This window comes from Bufo gargarizans, chromosome 8, assembly GCF_014858855.1.
Source record: "Bufo gargarizans isolate SCDJY-AF-19 chromosome 8, ASM1485885v1, whole genome shotgun sequence".
In the NCBI taxonomy this organism is placed as follows: domain Eukaryota; kingdom Metazoa; phylum Chordata; class Amphibia; order Anura; family Bufonidae; genus Bufo; species Bufo gargarizans.
This window is the reverse complement of record NC_058087.1, coordinates 121,203,172-121,226,672: the sequence shown is the minus strand read 5'-3', so window position 1 is coordinate 121,226,672 and position 23,501 is coordinate 121,203,172. Positions and strand designations below refer to the sequence as shown.

The 23,501-nt window shown below is 42.1% G+C and overlaps 1 protein-coding gene across 1 annotated transcript in view; it reads left to right on the top strand.

Moving 5' to 3' along the window:
* Positions 1–23,501, top strand: part of SLC39A10 (solute carrier family 39 member 10) — a 319,796-nt gene that overhangs the window by 116,090 nt on the left and 180,205 nt on the right. Inside the window, exons 4-5 of the mRNA XM_044304420.1 lie at positions 8,804–8,973; positions 13,150–13,338. Of these exons, the coding sequence (XP_044160355.1) occupies positions 8,804–8,973; positions 13,150–13,338 (359 nt within the window). The remainder of the gene's footprint in view (positions 1–8,803; positions 8,974–13,149; positions 13,339–23,501) is intronic.

The following is a 23,501-nucleotide window of genomic DNA, read 5'->3' as shown; positions in this document are numbered from 1 at the left end:
GAAAGACAAAGCAGATAAAGTGCAATTTATTACAATTAACACATAAAAACATATGTAGACATAAAAATAGGATGGACAAATTCCTAAGTCGGATTGTGAATACGCTATCTGATCAATAGAGTCCACAATAACGCAGGTAATTGAATGATATCAAAGTCCCTCTATACAGATAAGTCCCGCTGGATGGGTAAGTCCCAGTATACTTGTAAATCCTATTTGATATAGTTCGTAGCAATGAATCTTATAATAAACTTGTTGAGTACTCACTGTTTAGTAATGCGCTTGCTTGTGGCGTCCCACGTGTCAAGGCGCTTACCTCAGGTATAGATGGCAGGATACAGTTGCTTGCTGATTTTTTTTTTTATACGATTTTTTTCGTATAATATGTAATACAGGCTCAAGAAATCGCAAGTTGAAAAATCACAAGCTGGAAGTTGCAATGAATCTTCAACCTTTTTTCACTGAAGTCGAATATTGCCGTTATTAAATTTGATCACCTGTAAATGTTCATTCGTACTTTCAAGAAGGTGTTTTCATCGGTGTCTTTCAACAGTGCATGGCCATGCTTAAAGTTTCGGACTCTTTATGAATAAACCGTAGATCCCAGACACGTTTCGAAATAGATCCCTATTTCTTCCCACTGAGGGAATATTAATAACTATTTTATGAGGTATCACTATCTGTATTAGGCCTCATGCACATGACCATTGTTTTACTCAGTGTCCGTTGCGCCGTTCTCTGTGATTTTCTGCGGACCCATTGATTATCAATGGGTCAGTTGAAAACTCGGCTAATGCACCGTTTGCCATCCACATCCGTGATCCATGGTTCCAGTCCGTCCAAAAAATATAACCTGTCCTATTATTTCTGCGGAAAATGGTTTGCGGACCCATTCAAGTCAACTGGGCCGCTAAAAAACACGGAGGCACACAAGATTGTCGTCCGCGTCCGTTTTATTCCTATCATTTGCATGGCAAACCTGTCTTAGACTTTTTTTTACATTCCTTTATGTCTGGTGGTCCTCCAAAAATAAAGGAAGACACACGGAAACAAAAACGGAAACAGACACGGAACAACAGAACCCTGTTTTGCGGACCGCTATAAAATGAGTGCATGAGGCCTTAAAAGCAGAGAAATAAAAATTTTAGTAGAGAATTTTTCTACATTTTTGATAAATTTTAGATTTTTTTTTTTAAATAAATAACGGTAAAACATATTGATGCAAACTTGCAGCTGTCATTAAGCACAATATGTCATGTGAAAACAATCTCAGAATGGCTTGGATAGGTAAAAGCATTCAAAAGTTATTACCACATAAAGTCAGATTTGCTAAATTAGGCTTTGACCGGAAGGGGGGGGGGGGGGGGCGGGGCGTAAATAGCCTGGTCTGAAAGTGGTTAATCCTCTACAGCCTTTTTTTCTAAAAGTGTGTGAAACAGCCCTATAGCTTTTATGAACATTACTGTCTCCTCATGTCTTTGTTCCAAGTCAGCAGCAAAGTTGTCTCTCTGTCCTGTCTCTATTTAAAATGGACCCTATTATAATCTGATGGGAGTTGGCAAATAACTAGCCATGAATAGTGTTGAGCGCGAATATTCGAATTGCAAATCTTTTTCCCGAATATCGCAACTTCGAGATTTCGCGAATATTTAGAATATTGTTCTATATATTCGCGAAATCAAATATTCTTTTTTTTTTTCTTTTTTTTTTCTTTCCCACTTCCCTAAAGTTGTTCTTTGGATTCCTGGCTTCCTGGCTGCTCCAGTCAGTGCCCGTTGCCGCTTCTGCCGACTTCCGTGCTCATGGAGCGTCCCCATCACCATGGGAACGTCTCCATATACTAGAATGTACTGTCGGATTTGAGAATTACGTTGAAATCACAATCCGGTTAATTTAAGTTATAATAATCGAATTGCGATTTCAACTTAACACTGCTATATTCCATATTCGTTAATTCTAGCCTAATATGGAATATAGCAGTACTATGTTGAAATCGCAATCCGATTAATTCAAGTTATAATAATCGCATTGCGATTTCAACTTACTGCTATATTCCATATTCGTTAATTCTAGCCTAATATGAAATATAGCAGTGCTAACTTAGCTAAGTTGAAATCGCAATCCGATTAATTCAAGTTATAATAATCGAATTGCGATTTCAACTTTTTACGTATATTCTTAATATTGCTCTAACTTCGTCTTTTAGAATATTACGAATATTCTAAAAGACGAAGTTAGAGCAATATTACGAAATTTCGGAAAATACACATATTAGCCTAGCCATAGTCAATTAGTCATAGGAACGTTGCCTTATACTATCAAAAGAAAAAATCGCAATACGCGATTAATTAAATCGCATATTATTCGCGATAATTGGAATAATTACGAATATTCGATTTCGACGAATATAACACGAATATTCATAGTAACATAGTAACATAGTACATAAGGCCGAAAAATGACATCTGTCCATCCAGTTCGACCTGTCATCCTGCAAGTTGATCCAGAGGAAGGCAAAAAAAAACCTGTGAGGTAGAAGCCAATTTTCCTCACTTTAGGGGAATAAAAATTCCTTCCCGACTCCAATCAGGCAATCAGAATAAATCCCTGGATCAACGATATCTCTCTAGTAGCTATAGCCTGTAATATTATTACGCTCCAGAAATACATCCAGGCCCCTCTTGAATTCCTTTATTGTACTCACCATCACCACCTCCTCAGGCAGAGAGTTCCATAGTCTCACTGCTCTTACCGTAAAGAATCCTCTTCTATGTTTGTGTACAAACCTTCTTTCCTCCAGACGCATAGGATGTCCCCTCGTCACAGTCACCGTCCTGGGAATAAATAGATGACGGGATAGATCTCTGTACTGACCCCTGATATATATGTAAAGTTATGCACATGGGAAGGAATAATGCAAGTCACCCGTACTTATTAAATGGTAAAACACTCAGTAACACTGACATGGAAAAAGATCTAGGAATTTTAATAAACAGCAAACTAAGCTGCAAAAAACAGTGTCAGGCAGCTGCTGCCAAGGCAAATAAGATAATGGGTTACATCAAAAGGGGCATAGATGCCCGTGATGAGAACATAGTCCTACCACTTTACAAATCATTAGTCAGACCACACATGGAGTACTGTGTACAGTTCTGGGCTCCAGTGAACAAAGCAGACATAGCAGAGCTGGAGAGGGTCCAGAGGAGGGCAACTAAAGTAATAACTGGAATGGGGCAACTACAGTACCCTGAAAGATTATCAAAATTAGGGTTATTCACTTTAGAAAAAAGACGACTGAGAGGAGATCTAATTAATATGTATAATTGTCAGTGTTAAACCTCATCTGCCACTTATCTGCCCAAGCCTCCAATCTATCCAGATCACTCTGTAGTAGTATACTGTCCTCTTCAGTGTTAATTACTTTACACAGTTTAGTGTCATCTGCAAAAATTGATATTTTACTATGCAAGTCTTCTACAAGATCATTAATAAATATATTGAAGAGAATAGGGCCCAATACTGACCCCTGAGGTACTCCACTAGTGACAGTGACCCAATCTGAGTATTTACCATTAATAACCACCCTCTGTTTTCTATCACTGAGCCAGTTACTTACCCACTTACAGACGTTTTCTCCCAGTCCGAGCATTCTCATTTTATATACTAACCTTTTATGTGGTACAGTGTCAAATGCTTTGGAGAAGTCAAGATACACGACATCCATTGATTCGCCGCTGTCAAGTCTAGAACTTACCTCCTCATAGAAACTGATTAAATTTGTTTGACATGATCGATCCCTCACGAAGCCATGCTGATATGGCGTTATTTGCTTATTTCCGTTAAGATGCTCTAACATAGCATCTCTCAGAAAACCTTCAAACAGTTTACCCACAACAGATGTTAAACTTACCGGCCTATAGTTTCCAGGCTCTGTTTTTGGACCCTTTTTGAATATTGGCACCACATTTGCCATGCGCCAATCCTGTGGGACATTCCCTGTCAATATAGAATCTGCAAATATCAGAAATAAGGGTCTGGCTATGACATTACTTAATTCCCTTAGGATACGAGGGTGTATGCCATCCGGTCCTGGCAATTTGTCTATTTTAATCTTTTTAAGTCGCTGATGTACTTCTTCCTGGGTCAGACAGGACACTTTTAATGGGGAATTTATTTCAACATTCGGCATGTCATCTGACAGTTTATTTTCCTCAGTGAATACATTGGAGAAAAAAATATTTAACAGCTTTGCTTTCTCCTCGTCGCTCTCTGCGACTCCCCCCTCATTACTCTTTAACGGGCCGACACCTTCAGATTTATACTTTTTAACATTTATATAATTGAAGAACATTTTAGGGTTAGTTTTACTCTCTTTGGCAATTAATCTCTCAGTCTCTAGTTTGGCCGCTTTTATTTGTTTTTTACATGTTCTATTTTTTTTCCTTATAGTTTTTCAATGCTTCCGTGCTACCTTCCTGTTTTAGTGTTTTATATGCTTTCTTTTTGTCATTTATTGCTTTCTTTACAGTTCTGTTTATCCACATTGGTTTCTTTTTGTTCCTTAACCTTTTATTCCCATACGGTATGTACCTCTCACAATGAGATTTTAGGATGCTTTTAAAGATATCCCATTTTGTGGCTGTATTTTTATTTGTGAGGACTTTATCCCAGTTAGTTAGGCCTATGGCCTCTCTTAGTTGGCTAAATTTAGCTTTTTTGAAGTTTGGTATTTTTATTCCTCCCTGTACAAACGCTCTCTTGAATGATAATTGGAAGGTTATTACTTTGTGGTCACTATTTCCCAGGTGTCCCCCGACCTGCACGTCTGTTGTTCTGTCAGGCCTATTGGTTAATACTAAGTCCAGTATGGCCATCCCTCTAGTCGGGTCCTGAACCAGTTGGGAGAGGTAATTGTCTTTGGTTATTGCCAAGAACCTGTTTCCTTTATGAGATACACAAGTTTCAGTTTCCCAGTCTATATCTGGGTAGTTGAAGTCCCCCATAATAACCACCTCATTATGATTTGCCGCCTCGTCTATCTCGTTTAGTAGTAGATTTTCTGTGGACTCTGGTATATTAGGTGGTTTATAGTAAACTCCTATTAGTAATTTATTATTGTTTTTATCGTCATGTATCTCTACCCACAGTGACTCCACATGTTCATGTCCCTCACTTATATCTTCACGGAGTGTGGGCTTTAGACAGGACTTTACAAAAAGGCAGACCCCTCCCCCTCTCCGGTTTTGACGATCCTTTCTAAACAGGCTGTAACCCTGTACATTAACTGCCCAGTCATAGCTATCATTCAGCCATGTCTCAGTTATTCCCACTATGTCATAGTCCTCCTCACACATCACTAATTCCAGTTCACTAGATTTATTAGTCAGGCTTCTGGCATTAGTATACATACATTTGAGAGGTTTATGTATCTTTTTTACTCTACACCTTTCCTTCTGAACTGTTCTAGTCCCTCCTTCCATTCCTCCCCCAGTCTCACTACCTTGCCCCCGGTCTCTATCTGCACTATCTTCCCATTCTATAACATAATTACCCTCCCCCCCAGTCCCTAGTTTAAACACTCCTCCAACCTTCTAGCCATCTTCTTCCCCAACACAGCTGCCCCTTCCCCATTGAGGTGCAGCCCGTCCCTACGATAGAGCCTGTAGCCGATAGAGAAGTCGGCCCAGTTCTCCAGGAACCCAAACCCCTCCTTCCTACACCAGTTTTTGAGCCACTTGTTAATTTCCCTAATCTCCCGCTGCCTCTCTTGTGTGGCCCGTGGTACAGGTAGTATTTCGGAAAATACTACCTTTGAGGTCCTTGCCCTCAGCTTTTGACCTAAATCCCTGAAATCATTTTTAAGGACTCTCCACCTACCCCTAACTTTGTCATTGGTTCCGATATGGACCATGACCGCTGGATCTTCTCCAGCCCCTCCCAGTAATCTGTCAACCCGATCCGCGATGTGTCGAACTCTAGCGCCAGGAAGACAGCACACTGTTCGGCGATCACGTTCTTTGTGACAGATTTCCCTATCTGTTCCCCTAATAATTGAGTCTCCCACTACCAGCACCTGTCTGGCCTGCCCTGCTCTCCTGGGCCCCTGCTTACCGGAGCTGACATTCCCCTGACTGGCAGAGGAAGTGTCTGGCTGCAGCAGTGCCATCCCTGGACTGACATCCCCCTCATCTGCCAAACGTGCAAACTTGTTGGGGTGTGTCAGATCAGGGCTAGCCTCCCTGACACTCTTCCCTCTACCCCGCTTTCTTAATGTTACCCAGCTAGCTACCTCACTTTCCTCAGCCTCCTCTCTGTCACCCTCCCCCTCATCTACCCCAAAGAGTGCTTGCTCGGTGAGAAGCAAACTCTTTTGCAAATTGTCAATGCCTCTCAGTGTTGCAATTTGCCCATTTAGAGACTCGATTAGCGATTCCAAACGGGTAATTTGCTCACATCTTGAACAAAGATATGCACCCTTGAACTCCTGTTCCAGGACTGCATACATCATGCAAGATGTGCACTGGACTGCGTTGTCAATTGTGCAACACATACTAAATGGGGATTACACCAGCAAAGCAAAAAATACAATATAATGTAGTACTAAGAAACTGGCTAATTACAGTCCCCCACTGAAGTCCCTGAATCTAAAGTCACTTAATCTTAAGTCACACACTGATGCAACCACACGTAATCAACCACGCGTCGCGGTCAAACTCGCGTTATATATCTCCTTATATAACAAAATATAGATGCAGCTCACTACACCAGCCTGGTTTGTTTCCCCTCTGGAATCAAAGAATTCAATCGAATTCAATCGAATATTCGCGAAATATCGCGAAATCGAATATGGCACCTCCCGCTCATCACTAGCCATGAAACGTTTTAGTAAACTAATCTGCAGAACAAGTTAGGCTTGTTTGTCTACTTAGTAGAGTCTAACTAATACACAAATCAAAATCACAATTTATCTTCTCACTGTTAATATTTGGAAGTTTAATGGGTACAGTACACATTGCTGTCTGGGAATCTTTGCTTTCTTTATGCCTACTTCCTGTGTGTGTTTAATTAATTAATATTTACTACTGTAAATCTACTAACTATTTTAAAGGATAACTGTCATATATATATATATATTTTTTTTTTTGAGTATTGGATTGTGGTGATTAATATCTCCTTGGTGGCCCTATTTCAACTTTTCACTGTGTATTCAATAACCCCTTAATCTTATTAAATATGGGGTAAGTCAGTGTAATAGTAACTGATTCTGTAATATCATGTTATTAGTAACTACATATATGAAAATTGAAATTAGGGTCTAAATGTGACAGTTATCCTTTAATACTGCTCCACATGTACAACAAATAGCCTTGAACATATGTACCGTATATGTATGGCAGATATTGAACTTAATAGAGGACCTATCATCACAAAGAGTCTTAGTTTCAAATAAAAATATTTAGTCCCTTAAGAAGTTAAAGGCAATCTGTCACCAGTTTTCTGCTGCACGTTTAAACCCTAACACAGCTCCAGAGCATGTCGATAAGTCCCCATATTCATGAGCTCACGACTGTCCCCACCCACTTGCCTCTGATTTCCAGTTTTTTTTTCTATATGAATCAGCAGCATCTGGGCGGGGAAAGCCAGGAGCTTATGAAAAACGGGGCTCGTTTGGCATGCACTGCTGCTGTCCAGTAGAAGATTTTTGGCAAAATGGCTGGGTCAATTAAAGAAGGTGCAAGAGTCAGGTTCAAACTTCCTGATTAGGTGATGCTCTGGAGAACCTAACCATGATCACTAGAACAGGGTCCCAAGTCCCCTGTTCCCTCTCACCACATGACTACGTTGAGGAGATTGAATGGAGTGGTGGCTGAGTGCAACCACATTGTGGAGGACCTAGTTTTGGAAATCAATAGGGTACCAGTGCTCAATGGGATACCAAATATGACACCATTATCTTCTATCCTGTGAATGTGTTAAATGGGTTGCACAGTATTTTTTAAGTGGTGGCCTATCTTCAGAATAGGACATTACTAGCTGATTGGCAGGTGTCTGGCATACCGCACCCCACTGATTGACTTTTTGGGTGTACCTCCGTTGCCAGAAGTCAGGGCCTGAACTGCACTGCACCTTTAGAATTGTAGGGGACAGGGCTTATCGCTGAACAGGAGCAGTGCTGCAGCGATGAGATGCGTCTACTACTTTTGACAGTGCTCTGGCGCCTACTTCCGTCAACAGTGCTATGAAGAACAGCTGATTGGCTGCAATGTGGGGTGCTAGAACCCTGTGGAACAGCTAGTGAGGGCCTAACCTGAGGATACACCATCACTTAAAAGAGGATGTTACAACCCCTTAAAATAGTCTTAATGGGATAAACCATCTATAGTCAGTCTGTGAAGATACTAAAGGGCATGTTTGGTTGTAAGCTCAAAACTGATATGTAAGTCAATCTCTATAGGTACTGGTTACCTCTAATTTATTTTTCCCAGTGCTTGCTCCCTCTTATGTTTTTATCATAGCTCCAATAAGGTGGAGCTGTAATCTATTAGCTACAGTGTCTACATGGAGTCTAACTCCTGTCTCATCATTAGTTTAGGCTCCTGTCGTTTATTTGTGTAACAGATCCCTTGTTTTATTCAGTCAGCAGAATTTCACTAAATAAATAGCAATTAAGATAAGTAATATTTTTAGATAATGTAATACATCTTAATTATGTATGCAATTTGGGTCTAGTTATACATTTCTGGTTACATTCTAAATTTATTATGTTTTTTTTAACTGTCATTTTTTTTTTCTTCATTTATAGCCTGGATCTGTGGCCTCATCTCTATCACTGTCATTAGCCTATTGTCTCTTGTGGGAGTAATTTTGATTCCAGTCATTAATCAAGGCTGCTTCAAGTTCCTACTCAACTTCCTTGTCGCTTTAGCTGTGGGAACCTTAAGTGGAGATGCACTTCTTCATCTCTTGCCCCATGTAAACACTTCATTTTATTACTACTGAATCTCTGTTCACATCTGTGTCATGGTGTTCATCCATTTATATTAAAAAAGCATGTCACATGGTGGTCACTAGAGATGAGCGAATTTCTCAAAAATTCGATTCGGCCGGTTCGCTGAATGTATCGAAAACAAGGGTCAAATAAATGATGATGTCAGCCAGGCGAAAGGTAAAATAATGGCCCAGTCATGAAGTGGGGAGGGTGGAAACAGCATGAGAAGTCCACAGAATGGCCCTATAACATAGTGGTGAGGTGGAAGCAGCATGAGGAGACCACAGAGTGGCCCAATGACAGAGTCTGGAGGTGGCAGCAGCAACAGGAGGAGGCCACAGGGTAGCACAATGACAGTGTGGAGGTGACAGCAGCATCAGGAGGCTACAGAGTGGCAAGGTGACATAGTGTGGAGGTGGCAGCAGCATCAGGAGACCACAGAGTGGCAAGGTGACATAGTGTGGAGGTGGCAGCAGCATCTGGAGACCACAGAGTGGCAGGGTGACATAGTGTGGAGGTGGCAGCAGCATGAGGAGACCACAGAGTGGCAAGGTGACATAGTGTGGAGGTGGCAGCAGCATCAGGAGACCTCAGAGTGGCCCGGTGACAGAGTGGGGAGGTCGGTGGCAATACCAGTACCAGCTGAAGATGGTGGGTGAAAGAAGGAGCACTTGGCATCAGATGTGTGGCATCAGGTGGGTGTCAGCATCAGAATAGTAGCCAGAAGAAAATGGTCTCTTTTGTCAAAGTGTTGGTGTGGTAGCATGGATAATCTAGTCTGATGCATGAGGCATTGGTGAGTGGAAATCCTAGCTGATCCACGCCTGATTCATCTTGACAAAGGTCAATCTCTCCACATTTTGGGTGGACAGGCGAGTTCTTCTTGGGGTAACTATAGCCCCCACCGCACTAAACACCCGCTCTAATAAGCCCTTTTTTCCCACTAATACATGCCAAAAAGGGCTTTAGAACATATAACTGCACCGCTGAACGGCAAATATATATTTTTTTGCCACTGATACATGCCAAAAAGGGCTGTAATTTTCACACTTCACCACACAACGGCAAACACTTTTTTTTGTACCACTAATACACGCCAAAAAGGGCTTTAGAAAATATAACTGCACGGCTGAACAGCAAATAATATATATATTTTGCCACTAATACACGGCAGAAAGGGCTTTATAACATATAACAGCACCGATGAAAGGCAAATAATTTATATTTTTTTGCCAGTAATATACGCCAAAAAGGGTAATAAAACAGGCATGCTCAACCTGTGGCCCTTCAGCTGTTGCAAAACTACAACTCCCAGCATGCCCAAACAGCCTACAGCTATCAGACTACAGCAGGGCATTGTGGAAGTTGTAGTTTTACAACAGCTGGAGGGCCGCAGGTTGAGCATGCCTGCTTTAGAACATATAACTGCACCGCTGAACGGCAAATAGGCCCTTATTTTTTTTTCTAAACGCCACAAAAGGCTTTAGAACATATAACTACACAGCTGAATGTCAAATAATATATATTTTCTTGCCACTAATACAAGCCAAAAAAAGCTTTAGAACATATACTGTACCCGCACCGCTGAACCGCAAATAGGCCCTTATTTTTTTCCACTTCTACATGCCACAAAAGGCTTTAGAAGATATAACTGCACCGCTGAATGGCAAATAATATATATTTTTTGCCACTAATACACGCCAAAAAGGGATTTAGAATATATAACTGCACCGCTGAACGGCAAATATCTATTTTCTTGCCACTAATACATAGTAACATAGCACATACACGCAAAAAAGGGCTGTAATTTTCCCACTTCACCACACAACGGCTAACTAGCCCTTTTCACCCCACTAATACAAGTCAAAAAATGCTTTAGAACATATAACTGCACCGCACAAGGGCAAATAAGACGTAGAAATATTTTCTTGTAATAAACCCTGATAATGGCTGTATCAAACAGCACTTGCACCCCAATAACAAGAACGGTTTGCTGGAATTACAGAGCTGTATAATGGCAATTTGGATCCGCAGTCAGTGCAGCAAGGTGTAATAGGATTGTTCCTATTAGCAAGTCTGTAACCTCCCTTACTGAACCCTGTTCTGCTTCAATACTGTGGAATGATTCCTCCCTATCATTTCCCTGAACTTCTATACAGCAAAATAAAAGTTTTAAAGTATTTTCTATCACTGTCCCTAGTGCCTGCTGATGTCTCTCCCTCCACTAAGTACACTGGAAAATGGCTGAATCCAAGATGGCTGGGGCTATTTATAAGGCTTTGACATCACAGGGCTGGCTGGCTGCTGATTGGCTGCATGGCATTGTGGGTGATCCCTTGTTCTTTCCTTCATGTCCAAATACATACAGCAGCCATTTTCGGATTTGGTGCAAATTTTTCCTAAAATTCGGATCGAATACCACTTCGTCAACTTCGATTCGCTCATCTCTATTGTTCACCAATGACGCTAGCTAGACAGATGGTCCATAGGGTTTTACTGAGGTATATAGCATTTTTTTTAAAAATAGTGATGCATGCAAATGTGATAATTAACACAAATTTGCGGCACTTGCATTTAAGCTTGCAATTCAAAATAATTTATTATATAGTTCCATATCAATTGTTCATGGATCCAGCCTCCAAAAACACACTCACCAGGCCACAGGTAAGAAAACTGCTGAATAAGGTCCTTATGGACTGAAACTTTCGGTACATATCATATATTAAGTGGTCATTGATTAATTTATTTTTGGGGGGGATTTTGAACCTTGGATGTGGAACTATATAATAAATTATTTTGAATTGCAAACTTCAATCCGAGTGTCACAAATTTGTGTTATATTATCAGTAGATGTTGTTTGCTGGCACTAAACACTGTGTGCAGAACATTAAGTAACCATTGCAAATTTGATAATGGCATATATTTTTTAAAGAAATAAATATATTTTATTTTGGCTATACATAATATTTATTTTATATATTGTGGCAATGTGTACAGTAAAGTGCACGGTGGAGGTATGGTGGGGCTGTGTTTCTTACCCGTTTTTTTTTTTTTTTTCAGTTTAGCTGAGTGAGAACTGAAATCCAGAAATGGTATGGCTTCAGCAAGGCATAGTTTCTAGAGCTGTTTTTATTCAAAGTTGTATGGGCTGGATTTCTTTGGACTGTGAGATAGGTTGGTAGTGGGAGGCTTCCAGTCTACGCCCCAGTCCATTACAGGTTCCCTGGCCCCAGGTGAGGCCAGCTGGGTTAATCAAGCTGGGATAAATCAACCCTTGGTGTATGAGTCTGGGAGAGAGGAAGTGACCCTAGAGAGGGGGACTTGGAAATAGAGGCTTGCAGAGGCTCTGTGTGGTGTCAGCCGGGACCCTGAGGGGCCACGAGGCTGTGTGAAGCCGGATCTCTTCCCTGTGTGGGACTGTGTTTGGTGAGTTGACCTGCTAAGGGTTTGAGCCTGAAACCCTGTGGGTATTTGCACTTTAGAGGTGAGTCAGGGAGAAGACCTCTGTATTAGCTAGGGCTCAGGCGGGCAAGTGTTTATTTTAGTTTGGATTTATGTTTGTGCTGATGCTAAAGTGCCAAAATAAAGCACTGCAATCATCACATGATCCGTCACATGATCCCTCACCATGGTGATGGATCATGTGATGGACCATGTGATCAGCGCAGTGACATCATCAAAGGTCCTATTCCTCAAAGAAGAAGACAGAAGAGAAGTCGGGCTGCGCAAGCAAGTGGATTAAGGTGAGTTAAATAAATTTTTTATTTTTTTTTAACCCCTCCAGCCCTATTGTACTATGCATTCTGTATTAAGAATGCTATTATTTTCCCTTATAACCATGTTATAAGGGAAAATAATAAAATCTACACAACACCTAACCCAAACCCGAACTTCTGTGAAGAAGTTCGGGTCTGGGTATCAACGCATTACAATGTTTTGCACTTGCGTGAAAAAATAGCGCATTTTCCCGCAACGCACCCGCATCTTATCTGGGCCAAAAACACGAGGCCCGTGTGAAAGAGGCCATATAGTGCCCTTATAAAAAAAAAAATACAATTATTTTCAAAGAAAACATTTATTAAAGTTAGATTATTAAGAAAGATACAAGATAAAGTGTAATCATTGATTCCTTTTTAAAAAAAATGTATTCCATTTTTCAGTCACAAGGAGGGCATGGCCATGCTTTAAAAGAACCTGGACAAGGTCATCATTTGGATCAAGCCTCAAGCAGGGAGATTTTGGTGGAATATGACAATGTTATGAAAGGTCTTGTTGCCCTTAGTGGAATCTATTTTCTCTTCATAATTGAGTATTGTCTACAAATGTTTAAAATTTATAAGGAAAGAAGGGTGAGTATACATTATTTCATACTAGTACTTCTACTGTTCTCCAGGATCCCTCAATATTGTCTCTGACCAGTATTGCTTAAGTACTTTTGGTCAGCCAGAATCTCACATAACCAATGCAGTTACAGTAGACATCTCTCTTTGCACAAGAGTAAAGAAGAAACACACTGGCCCACATTTAGTATGTAAATTGTTTGCATAACGTTTCTGGCACACCTCATTTTGGAAGCATTTATTATTCAGATGCACCAAAAACAATGACACTTTCTGACATACTGTAATCAACAATTCCTGGCTATAAAGTAGAATTTAGAAATCTAGCTAGTTTTGTGTACCTTCTAGATACATTTATTATGCTGAAATCAATTATGAAACACATAATTTGGTGGAGATTAGACCAAGTTTGAGTTGGTCTAAAGTTTTTAGTATACAGAATTCTGGTGCATTAAGATATCATTTGGGCTAAGAGATTTAGTGTTGGTACATTAGGACAGATTTCTGGTTAGAATTTCGACTGGGTTCAGGTTCGATTTTATTTTATTTTTTGGAAAAGTTTAGTTTGGACCTGAATTGATTCAGATTTTCAGACCGAACCAAAGTTGCTCCAATTGACATGAAAATTGGTAACTCCCTCTAGTCTCCTAGGACTTTTATGTTTCCCTCCTCCCCCCCCCCCTCCCCAAGCGCTCTTAAATGCAATGACAGCAATAGTAAATGATGTCTGAGTCACACTGACATACATAGCTATGGGTAAATGCACACTTGATGGCATTAACATACAGCGTGCTTAAAAATACACCAGGCCGTGGCATGTGTTATGTTTTTTTCATATTCTAAAGTGTCCCAAAATTGCCCCTTGGCGGGGCAGGGGCAAATGATGTTTAAATACATATGGTGTTATGGATTAAAAAAGTTAAAGAAAAGTGGCTTGGTAGACAAAGTGTCTAAAAATTATGCCTTGACAGGATCAGAATGCCTACCCATATGACACACAAATGTGTTGATTGTCAGCAATGTAGCAATGCAGTGTGGATGTAGAAAGGGTATGGATATAGTTGCATGCGGCCTCAATAGTAGCAGAAGTAACAAAGTATGGAACATATAGGGCAGTAGGTCATCTATGGGAAGTAGTAGTAATAGTAGTAGTGGTTGTAGTAGTGGTAGTTGCTTTGCATTAAGGGCTGTTTCACACGAGCGAGTCCATTGCGGGAATCACGCTCCATGTGTGAGTGATCCTCCGCTCTGGACTTGCAGGAGTGCACGGCATTATCATGATTTATAATGCTATGTGTCTCTGCATGGCCTTTTTTCCACAGAATCATAGTGACATAAAGCTGTCAGTATGATTATGTAGAAATAAGGTCAAGCAGAGGCACATAGCATTATAAATCATGATAATGCCTCGCGCTCCTGCAAGTCCAGAGCGGAGGATCACACTCACACACGGAGCGTCATTCCCGCAATGGACTCGCTCGTGTGAAACAGCCCTAAAAGTAGTGGCAGTAGGGGATTAGCAGTGAGGTGAGGCAGCAGCCATATGGTACATGTTGGCAGCAGCAGCATGATGGAGGCAGCAGCAGCCTTACCTAAGATAATGGTAGACACAGGCAGCAGCAGTGGCATGAAGGCGGGAATGGCATGATGGAGGCAGCAGCCATACAGAACATGATGGTCAGCAGGCTGCAGCAGTGGCATGATGGAGGCAGTAGGATGATGGAGGCAGGATGACAGGCAGGCAGCTGGAGGAGTGTGAAAATCATTTTGAGTCCAGGATTGGTTCATTTTGACAAAATTGGTGTTTTGAAAATTGGCAGAGGATAAGCCTCTCCGAGATGGCACTGGAGGCTGAGCAAGAAAGAAAAAACTGTGTACTGTGCCAGTTCGGGCCACTGTTGCAGTCTGTCAGACCTTAAATCCATGGAGTCAGGGAACAAGGTATGCACTAAAGACTGGCCAGAGTGTAGGTGGGCCTGAACCTGAGCATTAAGGCGGGAGCTGTCAGCTTGCTGACTGGCCCAGCCTGGCATGGCACATGGGAAAAACTGGTCCATCATGTTGAGAAGACTGAAATGGCGGCTGCTGCTGCAGCAGTTTCTGCTACTTGTGCAATGAGAGGTTGGGTGACTCTGAGTGGAGCAGAGAGGGGCCTCTCAGGCATTTGACCACTGTAAGCTTCTGCAAGCTGCACACACAGTGTTTCCTGGTAATGTAATTTGGCCTCCCTTTCTTCTGTAGGAAAACATTCCCCTATTATAGAAAGGGTCTAAAAGCATGGCTATCCTGTAATTATCAGACTGCTTGATGTCAATGATCCGTCTGTCATGGCATAAGCAAGTGAGTCTACAAGCCGCCATTCTGGCCAGCGTGACAAAGGAGACAATTCTTTATAACTGCACCCCACTGAAATTATTGGGTATTGTGACTGGTGTCACTGTCATCATCATCTTGCTCCTTCAACTCAGACTTCCCTTCCTCCTCCTCAAGTGGCAGCACCTCCTCCCCCATTGGAGTTTCTTATGGTGAGTCCCCAACAGTTATAGGGTGAACAGCAAGATGTATAACCTCTTCCTCCTCCTTTGTCTCCTCCTGTTGCATGAGCATCAGCATCTCTTCAAAAATACATATGAAGGGATGAGGGACAACTGCAGCATGAATGACATGATCTGCCACTGCCAAACCTGGAAACAACACATGCTTCCTCCTGAGGTAGTCTGGAGCATGACAAAATCATTCATGGCTTTCTTCTGTCCGTAGAGACACTCAAGCATGTGCAATGCTGAATTCCAGCAAGCTGGAATGTCATGGATTAAGCAGCGTAGCTGCAGACCATTCTGAGGCAGCAAGTCCAGGAGAGTGTTCCTCCCCTGAGAATGGCTGAAAAGATGGGCAGTGTCCTATTCACCGACAGCAAATTGCACAAGCTAGTGAAGTTTTTTAAAAGGCCATGCAGGGAGCATGTGTATGTATTTCCCCCAGGTTCGCGTTGGCCAGGATTTTGCAGCCATTGTTGTTGACCACCTTGCCCAGTTGGAGTTGGCGGGGTGACACCCAGCTGGATGTTTGCTGCTTGATTTACTTTAGCAACTACTCACCTGTGTGGCTACTCTCACCCAGACCAATCAGCTCCAACACCACATAGCAGCGCGTGACTTGATACAAGTGATAGGAAAGAGGGGGGGTGGGAGTTACACTGTGCCATGCTGCTACTGGGGACGGGACCGTGCTAATGGAGGAGGCAGATACCGTAAGTGACTGCTGTGGCAACCAGCCTGATGATATGGTGGGGAGGGGATCAAAAGGACCTGGTCCTGTTCCTGGGGTGCTGCCTCTCCACTTGAACCAGTGAACCATGGAAGACATGTACTGTCCCTGCCCGTAACAGGTGCTCCAAGTGTCCACCGTAGAGTGCAGCTTGCCACACAGCAAGAATTGCAAGGAGTAGCAAGGGTTCGCCTCCACACGTGAATAAAAGGCACTACTACTGCAGCGTCCCACTACGTGTGTGTGGGCACTGCTTAAAAGTACTTTTTGATCTTAATAATTGCATTGTACAGTATGGTATAACTTTGCATTTATGTATCTGCAAAATCCCTGTTTACAGGCCAATTAGGTGTAATTTATACCTCCCACCACTAGATGGGGATAAAGTTCAGATCCTATATATATACCTAGGTCAGGCCTAGTTAGTGAGTTGAGGTAGTGGGGACAGAGACAGGTCAGTGTGAAGATCAGTAAGTAGACTGGCACTGAGAGAGTGAAAAGGTGCAGATCCAGCACTTCAGCTCTGAAGAGAAGTTTTAGTCCAGAAAGGGACAAGAGAAAAAGGACAAATTTAAATACATCCAAAGGATAAAAGCCATAAACCAGGCATAAAGGACCTTATGAGATATTCAGGTGAAGGATACCATAGCCACCGGCAACCTCACCAAAATTCCACTGACATTGGAATAACCCACTGCTCCAAAATTAAGAAACCTGAACAGCCTAGTAACAGTGGATTTGCAGAACTAACTCTGTACCATCTAGAGACTGCATATTTGTACTGCTGCAACCAAAAGACATCCAAAGTAAAAGTTGTAAGTTGCATCTTACCACTGTCTACCTCATTATTACCACTTATGGTTGTACCACCATTAACGTTACTGGCATCACGACAAAAACCATCAAGGGACTCAGCCGCAACAAGCACCCTAAGCCCCCCTAAGATCAAGGGCACCTCAACCTTAACTTATCAGCATAACTTTTCACATAAAAAGGTCTTTTGTAAGGGGGATTGTTCATCACTGAGGAAGGGGCAACGTGAAGCCCCGAAACGCGTTTGATCCAAGACCCCCAGCTTACTTCTATACGAACTCTTATTGCACCTAGCGTTGAAATTTTTTCCAGGTTGACGCTAAAAAACCGGAACATCTTCTAAAAGGACCTGCCACGCTGATTCATTAGAAGCTCGAACCTCTCAAAGCCAGAGAACGAGCACATCTCTACCTTGTGATCGCACATTCGATTCAGCGTGAAGCAGGCAAACATAGGCTTGGAGGACATCGGCTCTTCAATCATACGGAGCGATGCCCAGAGCCATCTAAACCGGCAGCGGAGATAACCTAGGAAGGAGCATTTGGTGACACAGAGAACCGGAACCACAGCAGTGAAACCTACACCAGCAATCACCGAACAGTGAGTAGAAGCGGGACGCCGCATTAAACACTCACTGCAACATAACATTGCTTTTCATTTTCTCATTGGACTTTGGATTTTTCGGAGACTTTGTCCCAGTATTTATTCATTATTTCCTTGGCTTGGAACCAGACCTTTTTTTTAGGATATATCATCAGATGCTATTGTAGCCGCATATCATCAACTCCTTGATTATTTATTCTATATTATTGTCTATTTATATATTATATATTCTATTCACTTTTAAATATTTGCAGTTTAATGTCTATTGTATTTTATACCAATGTATTCTATTGACCTTTAAATAGCCCAGTTTATTGTATTTTATCATTATTAATGGCAAGCTATTAATAAATCTATTAATTTAATAAATAATACAGTTTCCATTCTATTTACGGTTCTACCTATAGTGTGAGTGCCCAGTATACTATTTGATATTAATCAAAATTTACCAATTTTTTTTTTATTTTTTTTTGCAAAAGAATGAGATTTTTCACTTTCAGTTGTAAATTTTTTTTAAATAAAACTACATTTCTATATAAATTTTAATCTAAATTTATTGTTCTACATGTCTTTAATAAAAAAAAATGCAATAAGTGTATATTTATTGGTTTGGGTAAAAGTTATAGCGTTTACAATCTGTGGTACAAAAATGTGAATTTCCTCATTTTGAAGCAGCTCTGACTTTCTGAGCACCTGTCATGTTTCCTGAGGTTCTACAATGCCCAGACAGTAGAAACACCCCTCAAATTACCCCATTTTGGAAAGAAGACACCCTAAGGTATTTGCTGATGGGCATAGTGAGTTCATAGAAGTTTTTATTTTTTGTCACAAGTTAGCGGAAAATAAGGATTTCTTTTTTTCTTACAAAGTCTCATATTCCACTAACTTGTGACAAAAAATAAAAACTTCCATGAACTCACTATGCCCATCACAAAAAACCTTGGGGTGTCTTCTTTCCAAAATGGGGTCACTTGTGGGGTAGTTTTACTGCCTTGGCATTTTAGGGGCCCTAATGCATGAGAAGTAGTTTCAAATTCAAATGTGTAAAAAATGCCTTGTGCTCTTTAGAATTTGTGCCCCTTTGCCCACCTAGGCTGCAAAAAAGTGTCACACATGTGGTATCGCCGTACTCAGAAGAAGTAGGGCAACGTGTTTTGGGGTGAATTTTTACATATACCCATGCTGGGTGAGAGAAATAGCTCTCTAAAAGTCAACTTTTCAAAAAAAATGTATACAAAGTTGTAATTTTAGAGAGATATTTCTCTCACCCAGCATGGGTATATGTAAAAAGACACCCCAAAACACATTGCCCAACTTCTCCTGAGTACGGCGATACCACATGTGTGACACTTTTTTGCAGCGTAGGTGCGCAAAGGGGCACACATTCCTTTTAGGAGGGCATTTTTAGACATTTGGATTCCAGACTTCTTCTCACGCTTTAGGGCCCCTAAAATGCCAGGGCAGTATAAATACCCCACATGTGACTCTATTTTGGAAAGAAGACACCCCAAGGTATTTCGTGATGGGCATAGTGAGTGCATGGAAGTTTTTATTTTTTCTCACAAGTTAGTGAAATATGAGACTTCGTAAGAAAAAGACAAAACAAAAAAAAAATCATTTTCCGCTAACTTGTGACAAAAAATAAAAAATTCTATGAACTCACTATGCCCATCAGCGAAGACCTTAGGGTGTCTTCTTTCCAAAATGGGGTCATTTGTTGGGTGTTTGTACTGCCCTGGCATTTGAGGGTCTCCGCAATCATTACATGTATGGCCAGCATTAGGAGTTTCTGCTATTCTCCTTATATTGAGCATACAGGTAATTAGATTTTTTTTTTCCGTTCAGCCTCTGAGCTGAAAGAAAAAATGAACGGCACAGATTTCTTCATTCGCATCGATCAATGTGGATGAAAAAATCTCTGCCCAAAAAAAAGGAGGGGAAAGGCGTCTGCCAGGACATAGGAGCTCCGCCCAACATCCATACCCACTTAGCTCGTATGCCCTGGCAAACCAGATTTCTCCATTCACATCAATAAATTTATTAACATGAACTTTATAAAAAACATTTGAACAGAACATTAACTTATATGAACTTTTGAAACAGAACATTAACTTGTTTGCTTACGGTGATGTTTATTTATTTTTTGCTTTTTTTACCTTCCCCATGGGACAATGTGCAAAGCGCAAATCGACCAGAGATATGGCGAAGTACATTATGCACTTTGTCCCAGATGAAAGGAGAGGTTTGCAGCAGCTCTGTGTGAATGGGCCTTAATATCCCTGTGTGCCTGTCCTGTCAGATGCAATCCCTATGCTAAGTGTACCTGTGTGTGGTACTTCCAGAAACACTCCCCTATGCGTAGGGCAGGGTGGTCAGGGCAGTCAGGACAGAAATAGCGGGTGTCACACCTTATTCCACTCCTGCTACAGACACGACTTTTTTTCAGGGTGGCGGTTGGTTTGAGGTACCAGCAACGACACTGGGGAAATGTCGCTTGTGTAGACGGCTCACTACACTGGTGGATGGGGCCACGTAACCTCCTGGATACAGGAGGTTCTCGATGATCTCTTCCTGAAAGTTGAAGAAGGATCTTGTTCTCCCAGCCTTATCGTAGAGAACAAAACTATTATACAGACCCAATTGAATCAAATATACAGACACCTTCTTATACCAGCGTCTGGTTCTGCAGGAAAGTAAATAGGGAGCCAACATCTGGTCATTGAAGTCCACCCCTCCCATGAGCGAATTATAGTCGTGGACACAGAGGGGCTTTTCAATGACACTGGTTGCTCATTCAATTTGGATTGTCGTGTCTGCGTGAATGGAGGAGAGCATGTAAACGTCACGCTTGTCTCTCCATTTCACCGCAAGCAGTTCTTGGTTACATGAGGCAGCAGACCTCTCCCCCCTTGCAAGACGGGTGGTAACGAGCCGTTGGGGGAAGCCCTGGCGACTAGCTCGCGCGGTGCTACAGCAGCCAATCTGTTCTAAAAACAAATGCCTGAAGAGGGGCACACTTGTGTAAAAATTGTCCACATAAAGATGGTACCCCTTGCCAAATAAGAGTGACACCAGGTAGTCAGGGCAACTGACCGGCTCCAGGTTCTGATCTTTACCCTCATAGACACGAAATTTGTGCGTATAGCCTGTGGCCCTTTCACAGAGCTTATACAATTTGACCCCATACTGGGTGCGCTTGCTTGGGATCTATTGTTTGAAGCCAAGGCGCCCAGTAAAATGTATAAGGAACTCGTCTACGCAGATGTTTTGCTCAGGGGTATACAAATCTGCAAATTTGGTGTTAAAGTGGTCTATGAGGGGCCGAATTTTGTGGAGCCGGTCAAAAGCTGGGTGGCCTCTGGGACGAGAGGTGCTGTTGTCACTAAAGTGCAGGAAACGCAGGATGGTCTCAAATCGTGTCCTGGACATGGCAGCAGAGAACATGGGCATGTGATGAATTGGGTTCGTGGACCAATATGACCGCAATTCATGTTTTTTTGTTAGGCCCATGTTGAGGAGAAGGCCCAGAAAAGTTTTAATTTGGGAAACTTGGACGGGTTTCCACTAGAAAGACTGGACACAAAAGCTTCCCGGATTGGCGGCTATAAATTGAGTGGCATATCGATTTGTTTCTGCCACGACTAAGTCAAACAGCTCCGCAGTCAAGAACAGCTAAAAAAAAACAGTGCCGATCCGATCTGAGCTGTCTCAACCCGAACTCCAGACTGGGCTGTGAAAGAGGGAACTACTGGTTCAGCTGAGATTGGGGGCTGCCAATCAGGGTTTGCCAGCACTTCAGGGACTTTAGGGGCTCTACGGGCCTGTCTGTGTGGTGGCTGCGATGGGAGAACTAATGCACGTGCCACCATACCAGCTTCAACTGCCCTTCTGGTGCTCGCCACTTCACCATGTTGTAAGGCAGTGCTGGTACTAGGTCCAGGATGGGCTGTGCTGCTGGTGTATGCCTCACCACGTAATCCGACAGTGCCAGCCCCACTCTGCTGCCCTTGAAGCGGATCCTGGCAACCTGTGGTCTAGCAACATGGGGCCGGGTACGCCTGGTGGTATCAGGGACCTCAACCTCCTCGTCCGAACTTTGGGTCAGACTGCCACTGCTTCTACAGGTTCGTATTCTGACCCGCTGGATTCGTCAGATGAGGGTTCCCATTCCTCATCCGACTGGGTCAGAAGCCTGTAGGCCTCTTCAGAAGAATACCCCTTATTTGCCATTTGGACAACAAAATTTAGGGGGTATTCCCTGAGACTACCCAAGAAAAAAAACAAGTCTGTCTTACAAATGGGAGGCTAGCGAAGTACCGGAGGCCGCTGCGATTGATACAAAATATCAAAACTGATTTTTTTTTATTGCTGCAGCACTTGTAAAGTGATTGTGCTGTGATATATATATTTTTGTCACTGCGGCGGGGCGGGCGTGGGTGAACGCACGTGTGGGCGACCGATCAGGCCTGATCGGGCAAACACTGCGTTTTGGGTGGAGGGCGAGCTAAGGTGAGACTAATACTATTATAGATCTGACTGTGATCAGTTCTGATCACTTACAGATACTATAAAAGTACAAATGCTGATTAGCGATACGCTAATCAGCGAATCAGTGACTGCGGTGCGGTGGGCTGGGCGCTAACCGCTGCTAACTGCCTAACAAAGGGGCCTAAACTATCCTTAACCTAACCGTCAATACTAGTGGAAAAAAAAAAGTGACAGTTTACACTGATCACTTTTTTCCCTTTCACTAGGTGATTGACAGGGGCGATCAAGGGGTTAATTGGGGTGATGGGGGTGATCTGGGGGCTAAGTGTACTGTTTGGTGTACTCACTGTGAACTGTGCTCCTCTGTTGGGACCAACCGTTGAATAGGACCAGCAGAGGAGCACAGAAGCCATTTAACACCTTATATTTATAAATATAAGGTGTTAAATGGCTTCTGATTCGTTTTTTTGAAAATCACCAGCCTGCCAGCGATGATCATTGGCTGGCAGGCTGGTGACGAAATACTTCTTTAACTTTTGCCGGCCCACAATGCGCATGCGCGGGCCTGCTCTGCCCAAAATCTCGCATCTCGCGAGAGGACGCACCGGCGCGTCCAAGAGGAATAACAGGGCCGCCGCCAGGATGCGATCCTGCATGCAGCGGTCCTGTAGTGGTTAAAAAGTAGTTTTTTGAAAATTTCTGAGAAAATTCTATATTTACTTCTAAACTTCTAAGCCTTGTAACGTCCCCCAAAAATATAAAATGTCATTCCAAAAATTATCCTAACATGAAGTATACATATGGGGAATGTAAAATAATAACTATTTTTGTAGGTATTACTATTATAGAAGGAGAGAAATTGAAACTTGGAACTTTGCTAATTTTTCTAAATCTTTGGCAAATTTGGTATTTTTTTTTAATAAATAAAAATGATTTTTTTTTTACTCCATTTTACCAGTGTCATGAAGTACAATATTTGACGAAAAAACTATCTCAGAATG